The following is a 16,793-nucleotide window of genomic DNA, read 5'->3' on the forward strand; positions in this document are numbered from 1 at the left end:
GATGGATGATCCACACGTTTGACCCATCGAATTTCCATCGAATTCAACGGAAGCAAAAAATGGCGTTGGGCGGTAGCATAAGCGCTTCGGCAGACGGCAGAGAGGGACATCGATGACAACGACGACGAGGATGGCACAGCGGTGCTTTTAAGGATGCATAGCGAGCATTCATACACTGACAAACACTGTGCCAGAATCCTACAGTATGCGAGTGCAGTCTGACGGGATTTAGTACAGTCGCCTGGATAGATCGTTACTGCGACATGACAGCTATCGACATCTTCTACCTCAGCATGTTCAACCCAGTGTCGGAATCCGGTTCAGCTGATGACTCTTTCGTATCAGAGGGGCGATCGTGTCAATCGGACAGCTATCCAACTGCGCCGTTATGGGCGAGATAGTGGCGGCAAGGAGTGACTCAAGCTGCGTGTTCGGCCGTTTTGCCACTCTTGTCCGAATGACCCAGGTGTAAACCAGGTTGGAGCACATCTCTGACTCGCTGCTTGAGTACTTTGAGCTCTGGAAAGCCACCTTCACGCTGATCCCGAAGTTGAGGTCAATGTCTCATAGACCTCAATTGAACCAGCTCACCTTCCTGTCCCAGAGGATCTGCACACCATCGTTGGTATATAGCCATACCCTGAACCTGCCGGCGGTATCTGGCGCAGTGAGTGGCTGAAGGGTTATGCTCTTGAGTGTGGGTGTAGGGAAAGTGAGGAAGAGTTCAGTCTGGGTCCAAGTCGCTCGAGGTGCCCTGCCACGCAAAGCAGAGAAGAGTCAGCTTCCCCTTGATGTTGTGGACTTGTTACTGCCGAAACCCTCACCATCGGCAACGATCGCAATATTCGATGAGGATGCTCGGGTGCAATGAGTCCGGTGTTGGTGGAATGATCGTCTCGCGAGTGGCTTCAGCGTCCAGTATTGTCTCGGATGTAAAGGCTTGAGGAGCATTGCTCGAGATTGGTTGGTCATGTGAATCCCCGCCAGACTGATCGCCGGGAGCACAGTCCACGCAGACCTCGTCCTTCTGCCTAGATGTCTCTGTGCCGTCTGCCATGCTCACTACTGCTTGGGCACAAAGTCGAGTATAATGATTGACGCTGCTCATGATCATAAGCATATCTATCAGCCGTGGACCACCACGTGACCTCTGTCGCGTCGCGTTTTCGGCCAAAGGTTAAAAGTTGATCCAATGTTCACTCCAACCCTTGATATCCTGCTCCACCGTGATAAAGATGTAAGTCCTGGGAGTGCCTGCAGCAGCTCACGATGAGCAGGGCCGACACCACGCAACCGAATGAGGCCGATACCACCCACGGTTCCACCGAGGTCCCGGCAGCAGACACTGCCGACCTCCAGTCTCAAGCTGAAAAGCTCATTGCAGAGGGCAAAAAGGCCATCGCACTGAAGCAATGGGAAGAAGGCGTAGCAAAGTATGCTGATGCGCTGGACTTGAGGTGGGCTTGTGGAATATTTAGAAAGGTCGCTGGTACTGACCCTTATTTCGCATAGACGCCAGTTGGTCGGCGAGTTTGATCCCTCGATGGCTCCTCTGCTGCTGAGCTATGGCAAGGCGCTATATGAGCTTGCGTTCTCTCAAGCTGGTGTGATGGGGAAAGAAGAAGTGGAGAAGCAAGCTGGAGGAGAGAGTGAGCACAGATCTTGCCCCGTTCTTACAACATTTGCTCAACTACTGTACACAGCCATTCGGGCAGAGGAAGGAGGTTCAGGCAACTTTGTCTTTTCTGCTGATCCTGTCTCTGATGACGACGAAGTGGAAGGCGACGGACAGGGAAACGGAGTCGAAGAAAGTGGACCGTCCGCAACACGTCCGACAGAGGTCGAGAGTGAAGGAGATGCGGAAGTTGGAATCAATGGCGCTGGGGAAGAGGCGGAAGAGGTGGATGAGCCGGAGGACGATTACAATGCAGCGTGGGAGGTTCTGGATGTCGCTCGAACGATCTATTCAAAGATGGTACAAGGGAGGGAAGGGAGTGACGCGAGGGAAGACAGGTTGAACCTAGCCGAATGTTATCTCGCTCTCGGTGATGTGTCCTGTGAAACAGGTAAGCCTTTCCCAACCCTCCCATGATGGCTCCACTGACCCTGACTTTCCAAAGAAAACTTTACCCAAGCCGTGCAAGATTACACTTCCGCTCTCGAGATCAAATCCGCCCTCTTGCCGTCATCCGCCCGATCCCTCGCCTCAGTCCACTATCAACTTGCCACCGTCCTCGAATTTACACCGAACCGTCGAGCCGATGCGTTGAAACATGTCGAATCCGCCGTGACAGGGTTCAAAGCTCGTCTGGCGGAATTGGCCTCCGACTCGGAGCAAAGTGATGAAGTGAAAAAGTTGAGCGAGAAGGAGAAGGAGAAGGAAGTGGAGGATGTCAAAGCCCTGATTGGTGACCTCGAAGTGAAGATTGAAGAGCTTAAAGCTGCCCCTCCAGCTGAGGATCTCGTCTCGGAGAGTATTAATCACTTACTGGGATCCGACGCGCTTGGATCAGCTCTCGGATCGATGCTCAATGGATCATCAAGTGGATCGGGTGGACCCAGTGGATCATCGGTTGGAGATGCGCCTGTCAATGATCTGACGAGCATGGTCAAGAGGAAACCGAAAAAGGCTCCTGTACCTGCGAACGGCAGCATGAACAAGGTCGAGGCTGAGGCAGAGGGTGTCTCTGAGAACGGAACCATCGCCGGGGTGAAGAGATCAGCAGAGAGCGATGCCCAGAACGGAGACGCGGACAAGAAGGTCAAGTTGGAGTAAGCGGACAGCTTCCTAGGGTTCATACATGTCATTGATTCATTTGATTTCTCTCTATCATCTTTTACGATGCCTACTGGCACGTCTTTGTCTTTTTTCAATGCATTGTGGTGGCCTATGTAGATGGGCCAAGGATACCTAGAAGAGCAACTTGTATGGGTACGACTCGTTCTTGACTCTGAACAGCTTGACGAGCAAGCTGAATATGACCACAAACATTGCCAACCAGAGGTATACGCCGACCCGTTGCTTGCTAGGTGAGGCTTGAGCAGGGACAAAGATGGTCAATGCGACGATTGTCAAGCTCAGTGCACCGTCTGAGGTAGGCGGAAGCATGAGCTGTGACTTGTTGATCATTGTAGGTGGCATCACTCACATGCACCAGCGACGACCTGACTCTCCAACCCCAACTGGTTCGAGTAGCCTCCTGCGAACCAGCTGACTTGACCGTTCGGCCCTGTGACGACATACGGCGTGTTTTTGATCTTGTTCCACATGTATCCACTGGTGAATGTCAAGATGAGGATGACACTTGAGATACCCCAGATGATCTTGGACTGGATGATGGGAAGGACGAACGCTCGAGAGCTCCAAGCGATAGAGGCCATGGCGAAGAGGGATAACGGAATCATGATGACGGGAACTGGGTTGAACGGTGTGTGAAGGTCGAAAGGGATCGGGGTAAGGTTTCGGATCCACGAGTGGAGTTGTTGAGCCGAGAGACCGCTGGGAAGGGCCGTCAGCCGCAGGAATGAGATGGGGGAGCGCGGAGGGTGGCCTGAAGACTCACAATTTATCGATCTCGTACGTGACAGTTGCAATCTTGTTGGCTTTGAACGGGCCATTGAGGACGGGGTGAAATTGGATCTTGGGTGCAGTTGACAAACCCATCTATTTTCGGGGATAATCAGCGATGTTGTCGCCTTTGGCGGTCGACGCGAAAACACTCTCAGCTTACCTTTCTAAACACTGCTTCTCCGTCCTGGAAGTCTAGCTTAGCGAAGAAGTGGTGATTCTTTTCAGGCGCGGAGATTCGGTTCCAAGAATTAGCAACACGGTGCCAGGAAGGGTCAAATTCACTACGATGTTCAGGTCAGGAGTTTTTCGGCACAGAGGATGCCATATGTTTTAAACTCACTGGCAAGGAGTACACTTGAAACGTTGAGGCAAGGCAGTGAGCACCACTGATACTGAATAATCTCTGTCTTCAGACAGAATATCCTCGTACGAAGCGCTGTCAAGCGTGATCACTCCATCTTTAGATTTCGCTGCAAGAGCGGCCCAATGTTGTCTGTCTGACGCGGCTGCCAGCTGCGGCAGAGCAAGAGATGCCAGTCCAGCCAATAGAATGGGAAGACGGGCAAGCATCGTGCGCGTGCGGATGAGACGATCTGCTTGAGGTAGGGGATCTATGATACCAGGCGCAGAATGTAGCTGGAGTTCCAGCTGGACACCCGCAACACGTGGTCGAGGACGGAATCAAAATGTTTGCCTTCAGTGAGTGGCAAGGTCATACATCTGTCGACGACAGCTTTGTCCTTCTATTACAGTCTCTCTTGCTGGGGCGACAACACTCCCATCATGTCGCTCGCAGACTCTCTGTTGGCTGACTTAGACGGTCTATCGGATGGCGAAGATGCTCCTTCGCCTCCTCAAGCTTCAGCCTCCAAGTCTGCATCATCAGGACCAGGTCAAATGCTGCCTCCCCCGCTGCCTCTCAAAGCGAAGCGTTTAGCGGACGACTTGGATGCGAGTACATCGGCGTCGAGCAGTTCCAAACGGGTCAAGTTTGAAAAAACCAATGGTGGTGGAGACGGAGAGGTGGACGGAGATGAGGACGATGGCGATGATGATGTAGATATGAACGGAGAAGGAGGTGTCAAAATGGGTTTCGTCCCTGAAGGAGGTGTGAGACCTGCAGATGAGCTAGACGAGGAGGTGGTGAATCAGACGGATTTGACGGATATTGAAGATATAGGCGAAGTCGCCAAGTTGATACACTCGAAAAAGCTAAAGGAGATCCTGGCGGTGAGTCTAAGCGACATTTCATAATCTCAACGAGAAATGTTGAAACTGACCGCGATCATGTAGGATATCTCACGGTACACTGCCGCTCCTAGCGATATGTCCAGCTCGTCAGGTCCACTCGAAGAAAACCCTGAATACTCGCTCGTCGTTTCCGCCAACAACATGTCTGTCGAAGTGGACAACGAGATCCTCATCGTCCACAAGTTTATCAGGGATCATTACGCTCCGCGATTTCCCGAGCTCGAACAGCTCATTGCCGACCCTTGGACCTATATTGCAGCCGTCAAAGCCATCGCCAATACGGAGGATCTGACCCGATGTACTCTTCCCAATACCCTTCCACCCGCCACTATCCTCTCCATCAACCTCACTGCCACCGTGACCAAAGGTCGTCAATTGACTGAAGGCGAATGGAGAACCGTCGAGCGGGCTATCGAGTTTGCGCAAAATCTTCGAATCGCGAGAGAGCAAATCTTTGCATACGTCGAATCGAGAATGTCTTCCGTCGCACCAAACCTGTCTGCGATCGTAGGGACAGGTATCGCTGCGAAATTGCTAGGTCTGGCGGGTGGACTTCAAGCTTTCTCCCGTCAACCAGCTTGCAATATCATGTTGTTCGGAGCTCAGAAGAGGACGTTGGCAAATTCTCATCTTTCAGCTGCTAGTCAAGCTCGACATACTGGGTTCATCTTTTCCTCTCCTATCGTTCAATCCGCTCAACCGGAAGATAGGCGCAGAGCTCAGAGAGCCGTATCGGCAAAGTGCATTCTTGCGGCCAGGATCGATGCAGGCAAGAGTGCCCGGGACGGAAGTGCGGGGAGGAAGTGGCTGGGAGAGTTGCAGAAGAGGATCGAGAAGATGGCAGAGCCTCCTCCGAACAAGATGACAAAGGCTCTGCCTATCCCCCAGGAGACCATCAGGAAGAAGCGAGGTGGAAAGAGGTAAGCGCGTGGGGGTCGAGGTGAATGCTGACTTCTTGTGAAGAGCTCGAAAGCAGAAAGAAGCATATGCTCAGACAGAGCTACGAAAGCTTCAGAACCGTATGGAATTTGGCAAGGCCGAAGAAGAGTTTGGAATGGACGACGAGACTGTCGGATTGGGAATGGTCGGACAAGGCTCTGGAAGAGTCAGGGGAGAGCAAGTGGATGCACGAAGTAAAGGTGAGTCGTCACTGTTCGACTCTCTAGCTGTTGAGTTGGGGATCTCTCTCTCACTGACGATTTGACCATCCCCTTCAGCCAAATTGTCTCGAGCGAATCGAATCAGAACTCAAATGCTCGGTCGATCACTCACTTCTCAAGATGCCAAATCGGGTACTTCGACTTCCTTGTCCTTCACCCCTGTACAGGGCCTGGAAATCGTCACGCCGAGTCTGTCTGCTGCTGCGAGAGTTCAACAGGCCAACGAGAGGTGGTTCGCGAGCGGGACGTTCACCCATGTGAGGAAGGAGGGCAGTAGTATACCTGGGCAAGTATCAAAATGAGCTGTTAGATAGCCAACCCAGGTGATTGTTTTTTTGGAGATGGCTTCCAGTCAATCAGCAGACCATGCATAGCATAGCAGTATTTCGCGATGCTCTCGTCGAATGCTTGACCAAGTCTAGCAGTAGGAAGTGACGCATAAAACTCGGCGGGACCGTCCTGCCTCCACTTCTGATAATAATAGCAGATATCATCCGCCCTTCGAATTCCCTTTCTTGCCATATGGATGCCCACAATGCATGCAAGAAATATGCTGCTCAGTACATGTAGAAGTACAACGCGAGGGCTGATGTGTGTACTCGTCGTCCCTTCAGGATCCCTCAATAGATCTTTCCGAGAGATCTTTACCAAGATTGTATCCCGAACCTCCCTCCATCGTCTGTCTGGTCTACCAGGTCGCTGCAACCTCCACGGCGGACTCTTTCACCTGAATCACACTCCCTTCATCGACATCCATCGCGTCTCTCAACTTCTTTCCATTCGGTCTCCGCCTCAGATTATAAGCTGCGGCCGATAATGCAGCTATACCATCGTCTTCCAATTGTCTAGGATTAGGAGCTTTGAGGAACGAATTGTCATTTCCCTCGTACAGATCATCGCTTGATGACGGCGATGCCGAAAACTCCCAGTCGTCTCGATCATCGTATCGGTCGTCTAATTCATCCAGATCTTCTGGACTTAGCACAGCGCTGAGCTCAGGGTCGACATAGGTCTCTATCTGTCTTGGGAATGCACCGTCCGCCTCGGCCTCGGAGTCGGAGTCGTCCAGAGTGTCCCGTGTAGTTTCCCGATCTGTATCCGCCTGGTCGGAGTCGTTTTCAGATCCACTGGTCAAGTCATGTAATCGAGTGCGTTCCTCTGGGACCATCAAAGGATTCTGCGCCGCCAAGCGATCCGCTCTCTGCGGCGAATCTCCCATGCGTGCTCGTCCGATGGGTGGGATCGCGTCCTCAGGATGCGGTGCGTGAACGACTTTACCGTACTTTGGCAAAGCTTGAGGAGAGGCTGCCATATCGGCATCCTCAGTTTGGACAATGTGTCGATCGAGATCTTGAGGAGGCCGAGGCCGCGGGCGACGTCCCCTGCCATCCACCGGAGGCAGCAGATCACCGTGTGAGCCCAAAACAGGCTCCTGACCCCCAGGGACCTTCTCTCCAGGAATATCCAGCCTCTCTCTAATATCGTTGGGCTGCACAGGACGTCTTCTCGGATCAGCGTTGGCCATTCGTGGCCGGCCGACCGTGTCTATCGCCAGACCCTCGACCTCCGCTTCACCTTTGGTCACCCCGCGTCCATGGCTATTCGGTGGTCGCCGAGCAGGTACGATGCCATTCGGCGGCACCCGTCGGTTGGCCGCCGGGAGCGCGAGATCCTCATCAACTTCTGGTCCTTGGGCGGCGACTGGTGCGTTCCCTCTGACCGGAAAATTCGCCGGTCTACGCGCGACTGGCTCTGCATTTGCATCCTGATCCAGTCGAGTCCGGTCTCTGTGAATGTTCGCCTGTCGAGCACGATCATCTCGTCCGGGCGCTACGTTGTCTGCCGGCCCGCGATTCCTCTTATCACTCGAAGGCGAGTCCACCGGTCTCGCTCGATCGAAGAAATCGCCTTCATATTCTCCCAGTCCCTCACGCGCATCTGCTACACGGTGAGCTCGTCTTATGGCCTCATCGATATCGATCCTGGCAGGAGCGACGGGGGCTCTATTCTCTGGCTGTTGAGGCTGTTGAGGCTGTCTCGCTCGGCGATTCGGCGCGACATTCTCCTCTCCGTTGACGACGGCCGGTCTTGCCTCGGGTCTTCTGGCTGGTGGCTGTCCAGCTACTGGTTGAGGTTGCTGAGGGAGTCGAGCGGGTACAGGATCACGGGGAGCTGGCGGTGCCGGTGGTCTATTAGGTCGAGGGATATAGGCATTTCGTTTCGGTCTACCGACTCCGGCATCGTCGAATGTTTTCTGGAGACCCCCTTCGGCATCGAGCAAGGTGAGCTCGTCGGCTCCGCCCAAAGACTTGAAGTTGAGCATAATGTTGGGGACTGTTCGCCGACCAGTGAGTTGCAGGAGGAGATTCTGTACATGGGCCATGTCGGCTGATGGCAGATTTTAGCGGGGGGAAGCCAGGAAGGGACGGTGACATTACTCACATCGCTGGTCCAGTTCGACAATATACGGAGAAGGGTTGATACGGTATTTGGAGAGGATCGATTTGGCTCGTTTCGAGTAAGGGCAATATGACTGCGATTGTGAGTCTTTGCTCGCTCATTTGGACCACGCGACCTCACCTTTGAAAAGACCACCAGCTTGAGCTCCTGATCGGCGACTTGCAACCATCCTTCTGGGAAGACCAGGTCGACGTCCGCATCAATTGCCTGTACCTGTTTTCCCTTTCGGCCTTTTCCTCTTCCCGTCTTGCCTTTCTTATCCAAACTTTCCAACAACTTTTCCATGCCCTTCCCGCCCATTTTCGCCATTTGAACCTTGGAAGGCATCTCGAACGAGCTCGGGATACTGTTACCTTGAGCGATGAACCACAAGAGGGCCTTGGCTGAGTGTATAGCGTTCCTCTCGATGACATCTTGACGATGCGCTTCGAATTCTTCTTCGGCCTCTTTCTCAGCTTCTGTAGGTGGAGGTGGCTCCTTGTAAACCATCTCAAAGACATCGTCTTCCGCCAAGAGTTCATCGTCGTTGGCGGGTTTCTTTCCAGTCTGAAGTGCATGCCGACCGGATCCGACACCATCGAATACGGTCTGTTCAATCTGTTCACGGGTATACAGTTTGAGTCGATGAGCGGAGGGGTATGGGTACCCGTGACCCTTGGACCAGGTCATGAAGAGTAAGACGATAGTGATGATGCCACCAAGGGAGAGAGGTAAGGCGCATCGTCCGAGACGGTTCTTGATGCCATAAGATAGACGTCGAGCGGAAGATCTCAATGTACGTGATGATGAAGGCGACGGTTCGGTGAGGGGTAAAACGGGCTGAGTGTAGGATATGGTTGGTAAGGTGAAGCCCTTGGTGGGAGATGGCCGACGTGGTATTTGAGGGTGCATGATGGACAGAAGTACACAGTCCAATGGGGATGGAAAGGGAGAACAGCACAATTGTTGTATGATCCCCCTTGCCTCCAAGGTGATATAGATAAAGATGGGGGGGGGGGGGGGGGTTGAACACCAAAGGGGTGGAAATCGATTGGATCGACGATCAATCAAGAAGGGGGAATGGTCGAAAGCTGGTTGAGAACAAAGGGAATGAAGATGCGGATCGTCGACGTCGTTGCTGACGTTTGAAGCATTCCATTCCACGAAGGGGATGGTCGAACGATCAGGTCCAATATGTGGTTTTACGGGATGATTCGAAGATTTTATTCCATTCCACAGGACCCCCCAAGATTCAACGATGCGACTGGTTGTGTATTATACTTGGCGAACCTTGTCTGATTGTTGACAGCGCACTCTCGTTCTCTGCTATGCTTTGCTTTGGGCTTTGCTCAGCTCAGAAGAACATTCATGGATAGAGCGGTCGACATGTATCCCATCTGACAAGTGTCAAGAAAAGGAAGGAGTACGGCGAAAAAACGCCTCTAATTATAACCCGTCTCCCGACACAGGCAGGGCCAGGTCGATCGCCGCACGGGATACGGTGAGAACGCATGGAGCTGAGGCGAGGCAGGGCGGGGCCGGGGGGAGCAACGCAAGGATCCTCCTGTTTGGCAGCGCGTCTGCTCGCTGCGTACATGATACTAGAGACACTGCTGTCCGCTGCTTCATCCAAACATGGGCCCCCCGCCGCCTGCCGCCCAAGAGCCCAAAAAAAAGGTTAACTGGTGGCGGCAGTGGACCTGGTTGGGTTCCATCCTTGAGAAGAATATACATTGACTCAATGGATGGGACAAACATCAGGTATGCCAGAGTGAGTTGGTGAGTTGATGACGTGGCCTCATTCCATTGACTCATCTATTGGTCTGTTCGTTGTGTGCCTGAGGTACACACGTTGAGCCGAGCAATGAAGGAGACGGGGGTGTGTTGTATAATCTCCATGGGATGGGACGGGATGGGGCACCACCGTGTTAGTGGATGTTGTGCATAGATGATCAGGTACAGGGGCTCGGGGTCAAGCGGTGGATCTCCAAGCCGCATGGAAAGGATCCTCTTGTTGTCACACTATAAGGCGCACACAAGCTTCGCACCGGAGGAATGGATTGCTACGTGATACATGAATGATCTGCTGAGTGTTTGGTCTCGAACGCGGTCAATCAGAACGGCGTGTACCCCGTCATTCGTCTCAAGACTAGACCCGCCGCTATACCAAATGCGAGACCACCGAGATGACCTTCTGAGCTCGTTGTCGAGCGAGGATTGTATAGAAGATTGTACACGTCGTACTGTGTATACAGGTCAGTGATGGATTACACTCAACTTTGATCCGACACGACTCACAGCGGTGATCGCTGCGATAAGGACTCGCAGCTGCATGGGAATGAAGAAATATAGCTGAACAGGGAGTCGTGGAGACAATATGACTTGATAGCCTAAGAGGGTTCTGTGAGCAAGATACTCACGTGTACGGATCACGCGACATACCCATCATGGCGTAGAGAGCACCTAACAAAAAAGCAGCAATGAGCACGATCGACAGTGCTCCAACCCTATCCGGACACACCTGATGCCCCTGTCGTCACAAAGCGTGGACTATCACGATGCCACCATAGAATAGTACAGGCGCTGGCCAGTGCACCTGAAAGGTCATCAGCATGCGTATACGGGACAGGTCTCCAATGACTTACCACCTAGATACAGACCCCAAAAGGCTGGTACGACACGTCGAGGCGATACCAACATGGCTGTGGTGCTAGGAAGATAGGAATCGGTATTCTGGTTTGACCTTAAATTTAAGCGGTGATACTCACCTGATAATGATTGGCGTGACAAAATACAGGCCTAGGGCGTTCATAAAGAGATGAATAAAGTCCTGATGTGAGAATGCACTCGTCAACATGTTCCAGCTGAGAAAATCAAGGATCATGAGCACAAAGATTCAGGTCTAGCCAGAGAATCGAACGTTACTCACAGACGACCTGCTTTCACATTCATTCCGGTGAGAGCAAAGTTCTTGTACATCCATTGAAGCAGACTCGCATCGTGAAATCGATTCTGACCACGCCATCTCAGCTCCATGTCCCTGGTGATTCAAAATGTCCAACTCACATAGGAGAACTGAGCGTACTGCCAGAGACCGCAGATGGCAATGTTCACACCGATCAGTATCGGAACCTTGGTATAGTCAGCTCAACAGCATCTCTATTTGATTGCGAGTCTTACGATGAAATTTGGGTCTCTCAACAGCCCGCTCCGACCCCCAAATCCACCGCCACCTCCTCCTGAACCCTGCCACGATCTCCAACGTTGTTCGGTCCGAGGTGCGCGTTTGAAGAGGAGGATCCCACGGCGTAAGCTCGCTCTAAGGGATTCTTGAGAGGCACTAGGTCGACTGTATAGTCCTTCGAGAAGCTTGGAAGCTGTACGCCTAGGGCCCGTAAATGAGGAGTGCAGCAGTGTCAGAGGCTGTCGTTGGACATGAGATGGACTGAAGAAGTGGCGAAGGGGGCGAGATGTGGATGCGTTGGATCGATAAAACACTGATTCTGCACATCTGGATAGGCTTTGAAGCCCTCCGAGTCCTATACGAGTAGCCATCGACGCGATGTGATCTCCAGGACGCCAGCTTCAACGACGACAGATTGCACGAAGACGAAGATCATCGTCAGCGACAGATCACGGTTAACGCCGGTTACAGTGAGCCACGCGGCAATATTTTTCAATGCATTATTTTTGGATTCGATTTTATCCTAAAAAGTTGGGCACCGACGAGCGGTCACATAGTTATTCAGTGTTAGCAGCGAGAGGGTCCAGAAGACCGGCGAGCTACTGACGACGATCACTCAGCAAAGCGCCTGTAGGAGACTGATCGAGCTGTTCCCGTCGCCATGACCACCTTTCCCAAGATCTACACCGTCAACGGTCCGTCGTCCACATCCTCCTCTACCCTCCCCACATGGATAACCACCAAGCCTCGGTCTGTCCGACCAGCCGGCTCGACGCATCGTAAACGAGTCAAGACGCAGAGGGAGATAGGTCAACTGGAGCTCATACAGGATTTCGCATTCCCCGAAGCTGCCATCAAGATCAAGACGACGGAAGATGGAGATTTTGCCATTGGGACGGGAACGTATAAGCCCATGATGAAGGTCTGGGATCTACATGACTTGACGGTGAAATTTGAGAGGGTGACAGATGCTGAGAATGTGGATTTCGTGGTGAGTCCCAGCGGCGGAGATGTTGTCATACATATCCCGTCCCCTGACGTTTGCTATAGATCCTCTCCTCCGATTGGACAAAGACACTCCATCTTCAACGCGATCGATCCATCTCTTTACATACTCAAATGGGCTTACATCATTCCCTCCGTCTTCCGACGTATGGTCGAAGTCTAGCATATCACGCACCTTCAGCGGAAGCTCTCATTGGATGCACGGGCTCTGAAGTCTTCCGGCTGAATCTGGAAGAAGGCCGATACATGGTTCCGATAAAAGTCCAGACAGACGATATAGATGGTGTCAATGTGGTGGACGTCAACTCGCGTCATGGTCTTTGGTCTTTAGGTCTTGACGGCGGGAGTGGAATCGTTGAATTTTGGGACCCAAGATCCAAATCGGCCCTCACGAAACTTCTCTTACCTACCTCGACCTTACTGCCTATGCAGCCACACTACGATGGAACGGGAATCATACCGCCTGAACAGACTCTCAGCGTGACTGCTCTGGCGTCTCATCCAACGGACGGTCTCTCGTTAGCTGTAGGCACATCGACGGGCCATACGCTCTTATACGACCTCCGAAGTCCGACTCCCTTCGCAATCAAGGATCAAGGGTATGGCGAGCCGATGAAGAATGTCGAGTGGCTGAGGTCGGGCGGTGGAGAGGATGAAGGGAGAGTCATCAGTGCAGATAGCAAGGTCGTCAAAATATGGAACAAGAAGGATGTGAGTGGGGATCAACGTGTGATGATCCACTTTGATGATGACCGCCCATCAGGCCTCGAGCAACCTTCTCTCCCTCCAACCTCCTTCCACACTCACCCATCTTCACGCCGTGCCCAACTCCGGGCTCATCTTCACAGCTTGCGATGCTCCTCAACTCAATACCTATTATATTCCCGATCTAGGTCCAGCTCCTCGGTGGGCTGGATTTCTGGATAACGTCACGGAAGAAATGGCCCAAGATGCCTCTGGCGGCATTGGGAAGAGCGCCTATGTGGATTACAAATTCATCGATCGTCAAGAGCTCGAGACGTGAGTCGCTTAAAATCCTCTCCGAGGAGGGTGGAAACTGACCCTATGAAATCTAGTCTTGGCCTTACCCACCTCATCGGTACGCAGACGCTCAAACCTTACATGCACGGGTTCTTCATCTCGCTCAAACTGTATACCACCGCCCGACTCATTGCCAATCCTACTTCTTACGCTGAGCAGAGGGAGAAGATGGTGGCCGATAAGCTCGCTGCGAAAGCTGAATCGAGGATCAGAGCCAGAAAGGATCAACCGAAGGTCAACAAGGCATTGGCAGAGAGGCTACGCCGAGCAGACGACAGGGCAGAAGCGGCGGAGAAGAGGAAAAGGGAGAAGAAGGCGGCAGCAGCAGTGGGGGCGGAAGATGGTGCAAACGACGGTGCGGAGGAAGGAGGTGCTACTGCGCGCTCTGGAGAGACTTTGTTGTCCGATCCGAGGTTCAAGGATTTGTTCGAGGATCCAGACTTTGAGGTTGATGAGGAGAGTCGAGAGTTTGCTTTACTCAATCCAGCTACCGCAAACAAGAATGTGAGTGGTCTTTCCGTGCTTTTCTCTTAGGAACAGACTCTTGCTCATATCGCTCTCAGGCGGCGCGTAAGACTGCAGTGGAAGACGAGGAGGATGAATCGGACAGGATGTCCTCCGACCTGTCAGAAGATGAGGATGATTCGGAAGATGATGATGATGGTGGTGGTGGACAAGCCGAAGACCCGGACGAGGACAGTGAAGAGAGTGACGATGGAGGTGAGTGATCTCGAAGTGTAGCTCGACTGACGCTTTGCAGAACTTCTCCAATACGATCCTCGGAATGTCAAACGGACCACAGCCAAACCTTTCGCTCGACCTGAATCGGGTCCTCTGCGCAAACCCCGACTCATCATTGGTGATGAGAGACATGCGGGTCCTTCTTCCAGCGATACATTTGGTAAACGAGCTTGGTCACAGCAGATTAAGCCTACAAAGGCTAGCAAGAAGGATGCTCGGATGGACGGTGTACTGGCCATGCGGAGAGGCACGGACGGAGGGATGGAGATGTCCTTTGTTCCGCAAGGATCATCCAAATCTCGTGCTGGAGCTGAGAATGATTGGGCCTCAGATGATGATGATCTGGGGCCGAAGGGTGGTAGACCGAATCGTTCCAAAGTTGAGCGATTCGGTGCAGGCATGGAAAGAGGTCAAGAAGATCAGTCAGAGGCAAGGGAGGGTGATCGGGGAGGCAGGACGAGGCGAAGAGATGTGTCAAGGAGTGCGTCGAAGAATACGTTTAGGAGGAAGTAGAATTGTCAAGGGGGGTGTTCCCTGAATTGTTGTTGTAGCATCCACCGTCATAACATCATGCTGCATACTAAAGTCCCTCTACGGACATTGAGAGATATACGAGTAGATGGAGAAAGAGAGAGGAAGAGAAAGAGAGAGAGAGAGGAAAAGTCGCGGAATCCCTACCGAAAGGGTATTACGAACATCCCAAGGGTAACCAGTACTGTCGTCCATATTGTTCTCCTTCCCTGCCGTTTCACGCTACTTGCGCCACTCCTCGCAACCTTGTGGGAAGACAATCAGCCAATCTGCCTCGCCGGTCCTTACGTCGACTCACCATCCCAAACTGGACCGTGTTCTTCCCGTCTGGCAATCTCGGTGTCCCAAACGCGAGCGAGATGGAAGTATTGGATGAGTCGTCCTGCGACATTGTCCCTTCATCCCCTGCATTCGAAGCCATTGATGGTCGCTCGGTCCCGAGTGTCGCTTGATCACCACTGGTATTTGAAGTCACCGCGAGACTCGTCATGGCCTTGACGGCCTGTCGACTTGGAGACGGTGAAACCGCACTCGATCGAATCACCGAGCTAGCAGTCACAGATGGCAAAACGGAAGTGATGATTTCTGAAGAGAAGACGACGGAGGAACTGATGGTCTTAGAGATGAGGATCGTCGTAATGGCATAAGACGTATCCGTCACGACGTTGATGGCTGTGATATCCCGCATGGTCGTCGACGTCGTTTGAATTGTAGATGAAGGAGGCGCAGGCGCAATGATAGTCGAAGTTGTCGTTGGTTCCGGGTCAGGAGCAACGACAATGGTGGATTGGATCGTGGGTTGGGGTGATGTCAGAATGGTTTCCTCTGAATCCTCTGGATTTCCTCCTCCTCTTCCACCTGGCCCCCAACCACCACCACCTCCTCCTCCTCCTCCTCCTCCTCCCCCCCAGTCGTACCCGTTTCCTTCACCTCCCCAACGCTGAGCGAGCGTAGGACGTAAGAGCAGGAGTGCTACCAGGCAGAGGAGTTGGAGCTGACGAACACTGTGGGTCATGGTCATCGTTCACGATTGACGGGCAAGTGATGGGGCGAACTGGTTCCGGAAAGCGATCGCTACAATCGGGCAAACGTCTCCCGTCTTACTTGTGAGTGCAGGACATAGTATTTGAATCTTGGAAGAAGACTGTATAAGATCGAGTTGTGAGAGTCCGAGGGAGGGAGGGGCGCGCTTGAGGCCTCGTCTGGAAGTGGGGGAAAGTACATAAAGACAGACTCACGGTGCAGTCTTCGTCAAATTCCGTGCCCTACGTCAAAGGAAGCCCCGTGGGAAATGCCTTTGATCCAGAGAATCCATGTCGATTCTCTCAGTCTGTCTTCTGTGGCTTTCGTCGATTGTATACCTTTCAGCGTGAAGGAGTCAAACATGTGGGAAAACGTCCTCGTTCTACTGCAGCTTTTCGCGAATCTCTCAGGTGTTCGTCAAAGGCTTCTGCATGCATGACAAAGGAGAGACAGCTGAGGAAGTTAGAAAGGCAGGAGGGACGTTCCTTGAGTTCCGTGTCGCTGTATCATGTCCAAGCGGCTCAAAAGGGGTCGGGATCTGTGTGTCAATAGCGCTGGACTTGAAGCTCTTCTCGTGAACGCCCTATCTGATAAAGCTGCCACACTGCCACATTTAGCCACGTGCTCGGCGTTTGAAAATACTTTTCGCCACTTTGCCGATCCCCGGTGTGTAGGAGTAGAATTGGGGGCCGAGTTGGAACGTAATGCTTGACATCAGCTTGTAACAATTATCAAGTGCTATCACTCTCTACTTTGTCAAGCTTGGGCTCACTGGAATTACCGCCTCCCGCACACTCTACACCATGCGATCGGCTCTTCGAACTGCCTGTGTGGCTTCCTCAAGTAT

The 16,793-nt window shown here is 52.6% G+C and overlaps 8 protein-coding genes across 8 annotated transcripts; 3 read left to right on the forward strand and 5 right to left on the reverse strand.

The window, feature by feature from the left end:
* Positions 1–47: 47 nt before the first annotated feature.
* Positions 48–1,200, reverse strand: BD324DRAFT_638912 (Rdx family-domain-containing protein). Its single transcript, XM_022017171.1, has 3 exons — positions 825–1,200; positions 592–754; positions 48–538 (listed from the first exon to the last, which is right to left on the reverse strand). Exons 1-3 carry the CDS (start codon positions 1,118–1,120, stop codon positions 419–421), a joined length of 579 nt encoding a protein of 192 aa, XP_021868165.1. The 5' UTR covers positions 1,121–1,200; the 3' UTR covers positions 48–418.
* BD324DRAFT_206499 (hypothetical protein) lies at positions 1,113–2,959 on the forward strand. The gene is made up of 5 exons (XM_022012180.1): positions 1,113–1,237; positions 1,278–1,457; positions 1,513–1,649; positions 1,704–2,066; positions 2,121–2,959. Coding segments are annotated over exons 1-5 (1,338 nt in total). The 5' UTR covers positions 1,113–1,235; the 3' UTR covers positions 2,777–2,959.
* BD324DRAFT_584611 (putative dolichyl-diphosphooligosaccharide-protein glycotransferase) lies at positions 2,912–4,141 on the reverse strand (the record flags this gene model as incomplete). The annotated part of the gene is made up of 5 exons (XM_022013694.1): positions 2,912–3,090; positions 3,150–3,499; positions 3,564–3,664; positions 3,732–3,852; positions 3,912–4,141. The coding sequence occupies 5 exons, from the start codon at positions 4,139–4,141 to the stop codon at positions 2,912–2,914; spliced, it is 981 nt and encodes a 326-aa protein (XP_021868167.1).
* A 327-nt stretch (positions 4,142–4,468) lies between these two features.
* BD324DRAFT_584604 (hypothetical protein) lies at positions 4,469–6,284 on the forward strand (the record flags this gene model as incomplete). The annotated part of the gene is made up of 4 exons (XM_022013692.1): positions 4,469–4,801; positions 4,865–5,742; positions 5,786–5,961; positions 6,040–6,284. 4 exons carry the CDS (start codon positions 4,469–4,471, stop codon positions 6,282–6,284), a joined length of 1,632 nt encoding a protein of 543 aa, XP_021868168.1.
* A 216-nt stretch (positions 6,285–6,500) lies between these two features.
* Positions 6,501–9,446, reverse strand: BD324DRAFT_595343 (hypothetical protein). The gene is made up of 3 exons (XM_022013845.1): positions 8,563–9,446; positions 8,425–8,515; positions 6,501–8,370 (listed from the first exon to the last, which is right to left on the reverse strand). The coding sequence occupies exons 1-3, from the start codon at positions 9,331–9,333 to the stop codon at positions 6,671–6,673; spliced, it is 2,562 nt and encodes an 853-aa protein (XP_021868169.1). The 5' UTR covers positions 9,334–9,446; the 3' UTR covers positions 6,501–6,670.
* An 894-nt stretch (positions 9,447–10,340) lies between these two features.
* On the reverse strand, positions 10,341–12,024 carry BD324DRAFT_638919 (hypothetical protein). The gene is made up of 9 exons (XM_022017172.1): positions 11,602–12,024; positions 11,488–11,553; positions 11,351–11,433; positions 11,190–11,285; positions 11,067–11,131; positions 10,943–11,017; positions 10,864–10,884; positions 10,720–10,811; positions 10,341–10,664 (listed from the first exon to the last, which is right to left on the reverse strand). The coding sequence occupies exons 1-9, from the start codon at positions 11,974–11,976 to the stop codon at positions 10,536–10,538; spliced, it is 1,002 nt and encodes a 333-aa protein (XP_021868170.1). The 5' UTR covers positions 11,977–12,024; the 3' UTR covers positions 10,341–10,535.
* A 242-nt stretch (positions 12,025–12,266) lies between these two features.
* Positions 12,267–14,905, forward strand: BD324DRAFT_653921 (WD40-repeat-containing domain protein; the record flags this gene model as incomplete). The annotated part of the gene is made up of 6 exons (XM_022018724.1): positions 12,267–12,596; positions 12,656–13,321; positions 13,374–13,630; positions 13,687–14,155; positions 14,215–14,371; positions 14,412–14,905. The coding sequence occupies 6 exons, from the start codon at positions 12,267–12,269 to the stop codon at positions 14,903–14,905; spliced, it is 2,373 nt and encodes a 790-aa protein (XP_021868171.1).
* Positions 14,906–15,066: 161 nt separating this feature from the next.
* On the reverse strand, positions 15,067–16,396 carry BD324DRAFT_684051 (hypothetical protein; the record flags this gene model as incomplete). The annotated part of the gene is made up of 2 exons (XM_022019206.1): positions 15,222–16,396; positions 15,067–15,168 (listed from the first exon to the last, which is right to left on the reverse strand). The coding sequence occupies exons 1-2, from the start codon at positions 15,942–15,944 to the stop codon at positions 15,067–15,069; spliced, it is 825 nt and encodes a 274-aa protein (XP_021868172.1). The 5' UTR covers positions 15,945–16,396.
* Positions 16,397–16,793: the final 397 nt, after the last annotated feature.

Source organism: Kockovaella imperatae, assembly GCF_002102565.1.
Source record: "Kockovaella imperatae strain NRRL Y-17943 chromosome Unknown BD324scaffold_17, whole genome shotgun sequence".
NCBI classification, from domain to species: domain Eukaryota; kingdom Fungi; phylum Basidiomycota; class Tremellomycetes; order Tremellales; family Cuniculitremaceae; genus Kockovaella; species Kockovaella imperatae.

Coding starts and splice junctions, on each gene's coding strand:
- BD324DRAFT_638912 (XM_022017171.1), bottom strand. CDS start 1,120: ATGCTTATGATCATGAGCAGCGTCAATCATTATACTCGACTTTGTGCC. Junction 755..824: donor TATTGCGATCGTTGCCGATG/GTGAGGGTTTCG, acceptor TTTGCGTGGCAG/GGCACCTCGAGCGACTTGGA. Junction 539..591: donor AGATCCTCTGGGACAGGAAG/GTGAGCTGGTTC, acceptor CTTCGGGATCAG/CGTGAAGGTGGCTTTCCAGA.
- BD324DRAFT_206499 (XM_022012180.1), top strand. Junction 1,458..1,512: donor GCTGATGCGCTGGACTTGAG/GTGGGCTTGTGG, acceptor TATTTCGCATAG/ACGCCAGTTGGTCGGCGAGT. Junction 2,067..2,120: donor TGATGTGTCCTGTGAAACAG/GTAAGCCTTTCC, acceptor GACTTTCCAAAG/AAAACTTTACCCAAGCCGTG.
- BD324DRAFT_595343 (XM_022013845.1), bottom strand. CDS start 9,333: ATGCACCCTCAAATACCACGTCGGCCATCTCCCACCAAGGGCTTCACC. Junction 8,516..8,562: donor AGCTGGTGGTCTTTTCAAAG/GTGAGGTCGCGT, acceptor TCACAATCGCAG/TCATATTGCCCTTACTCGAA. Junction 8,371..8,424: donor TGTCGAACTGGACCAGCGAT/GTGAGTAATGTC, acceptor ATCTGCCATCAG/CCGACATGGCCCATGTACAG.
- BD324DRAFT_638919 (XM_022017172.1), bottom strand. CDS start 11,976: ATGGCTACTCGTATAGGACTCGGAGGGCTTCAAAGCCTATCCAGATGT. Junction 11,554..11,601: donor TGAGAGACCCAAATTTCATC/GTAAGACTCGCA, acceptor GACTATACCAAG/GTTCCGATACTGATCGGTGT. Junction 11,018..11,066: donor TTGGGGTCTGTATCTAGGTG/GTAAGTCATTGG, acceptor ATGACCTTTCAG/GTGCACTGGCCAGCGCCTGT.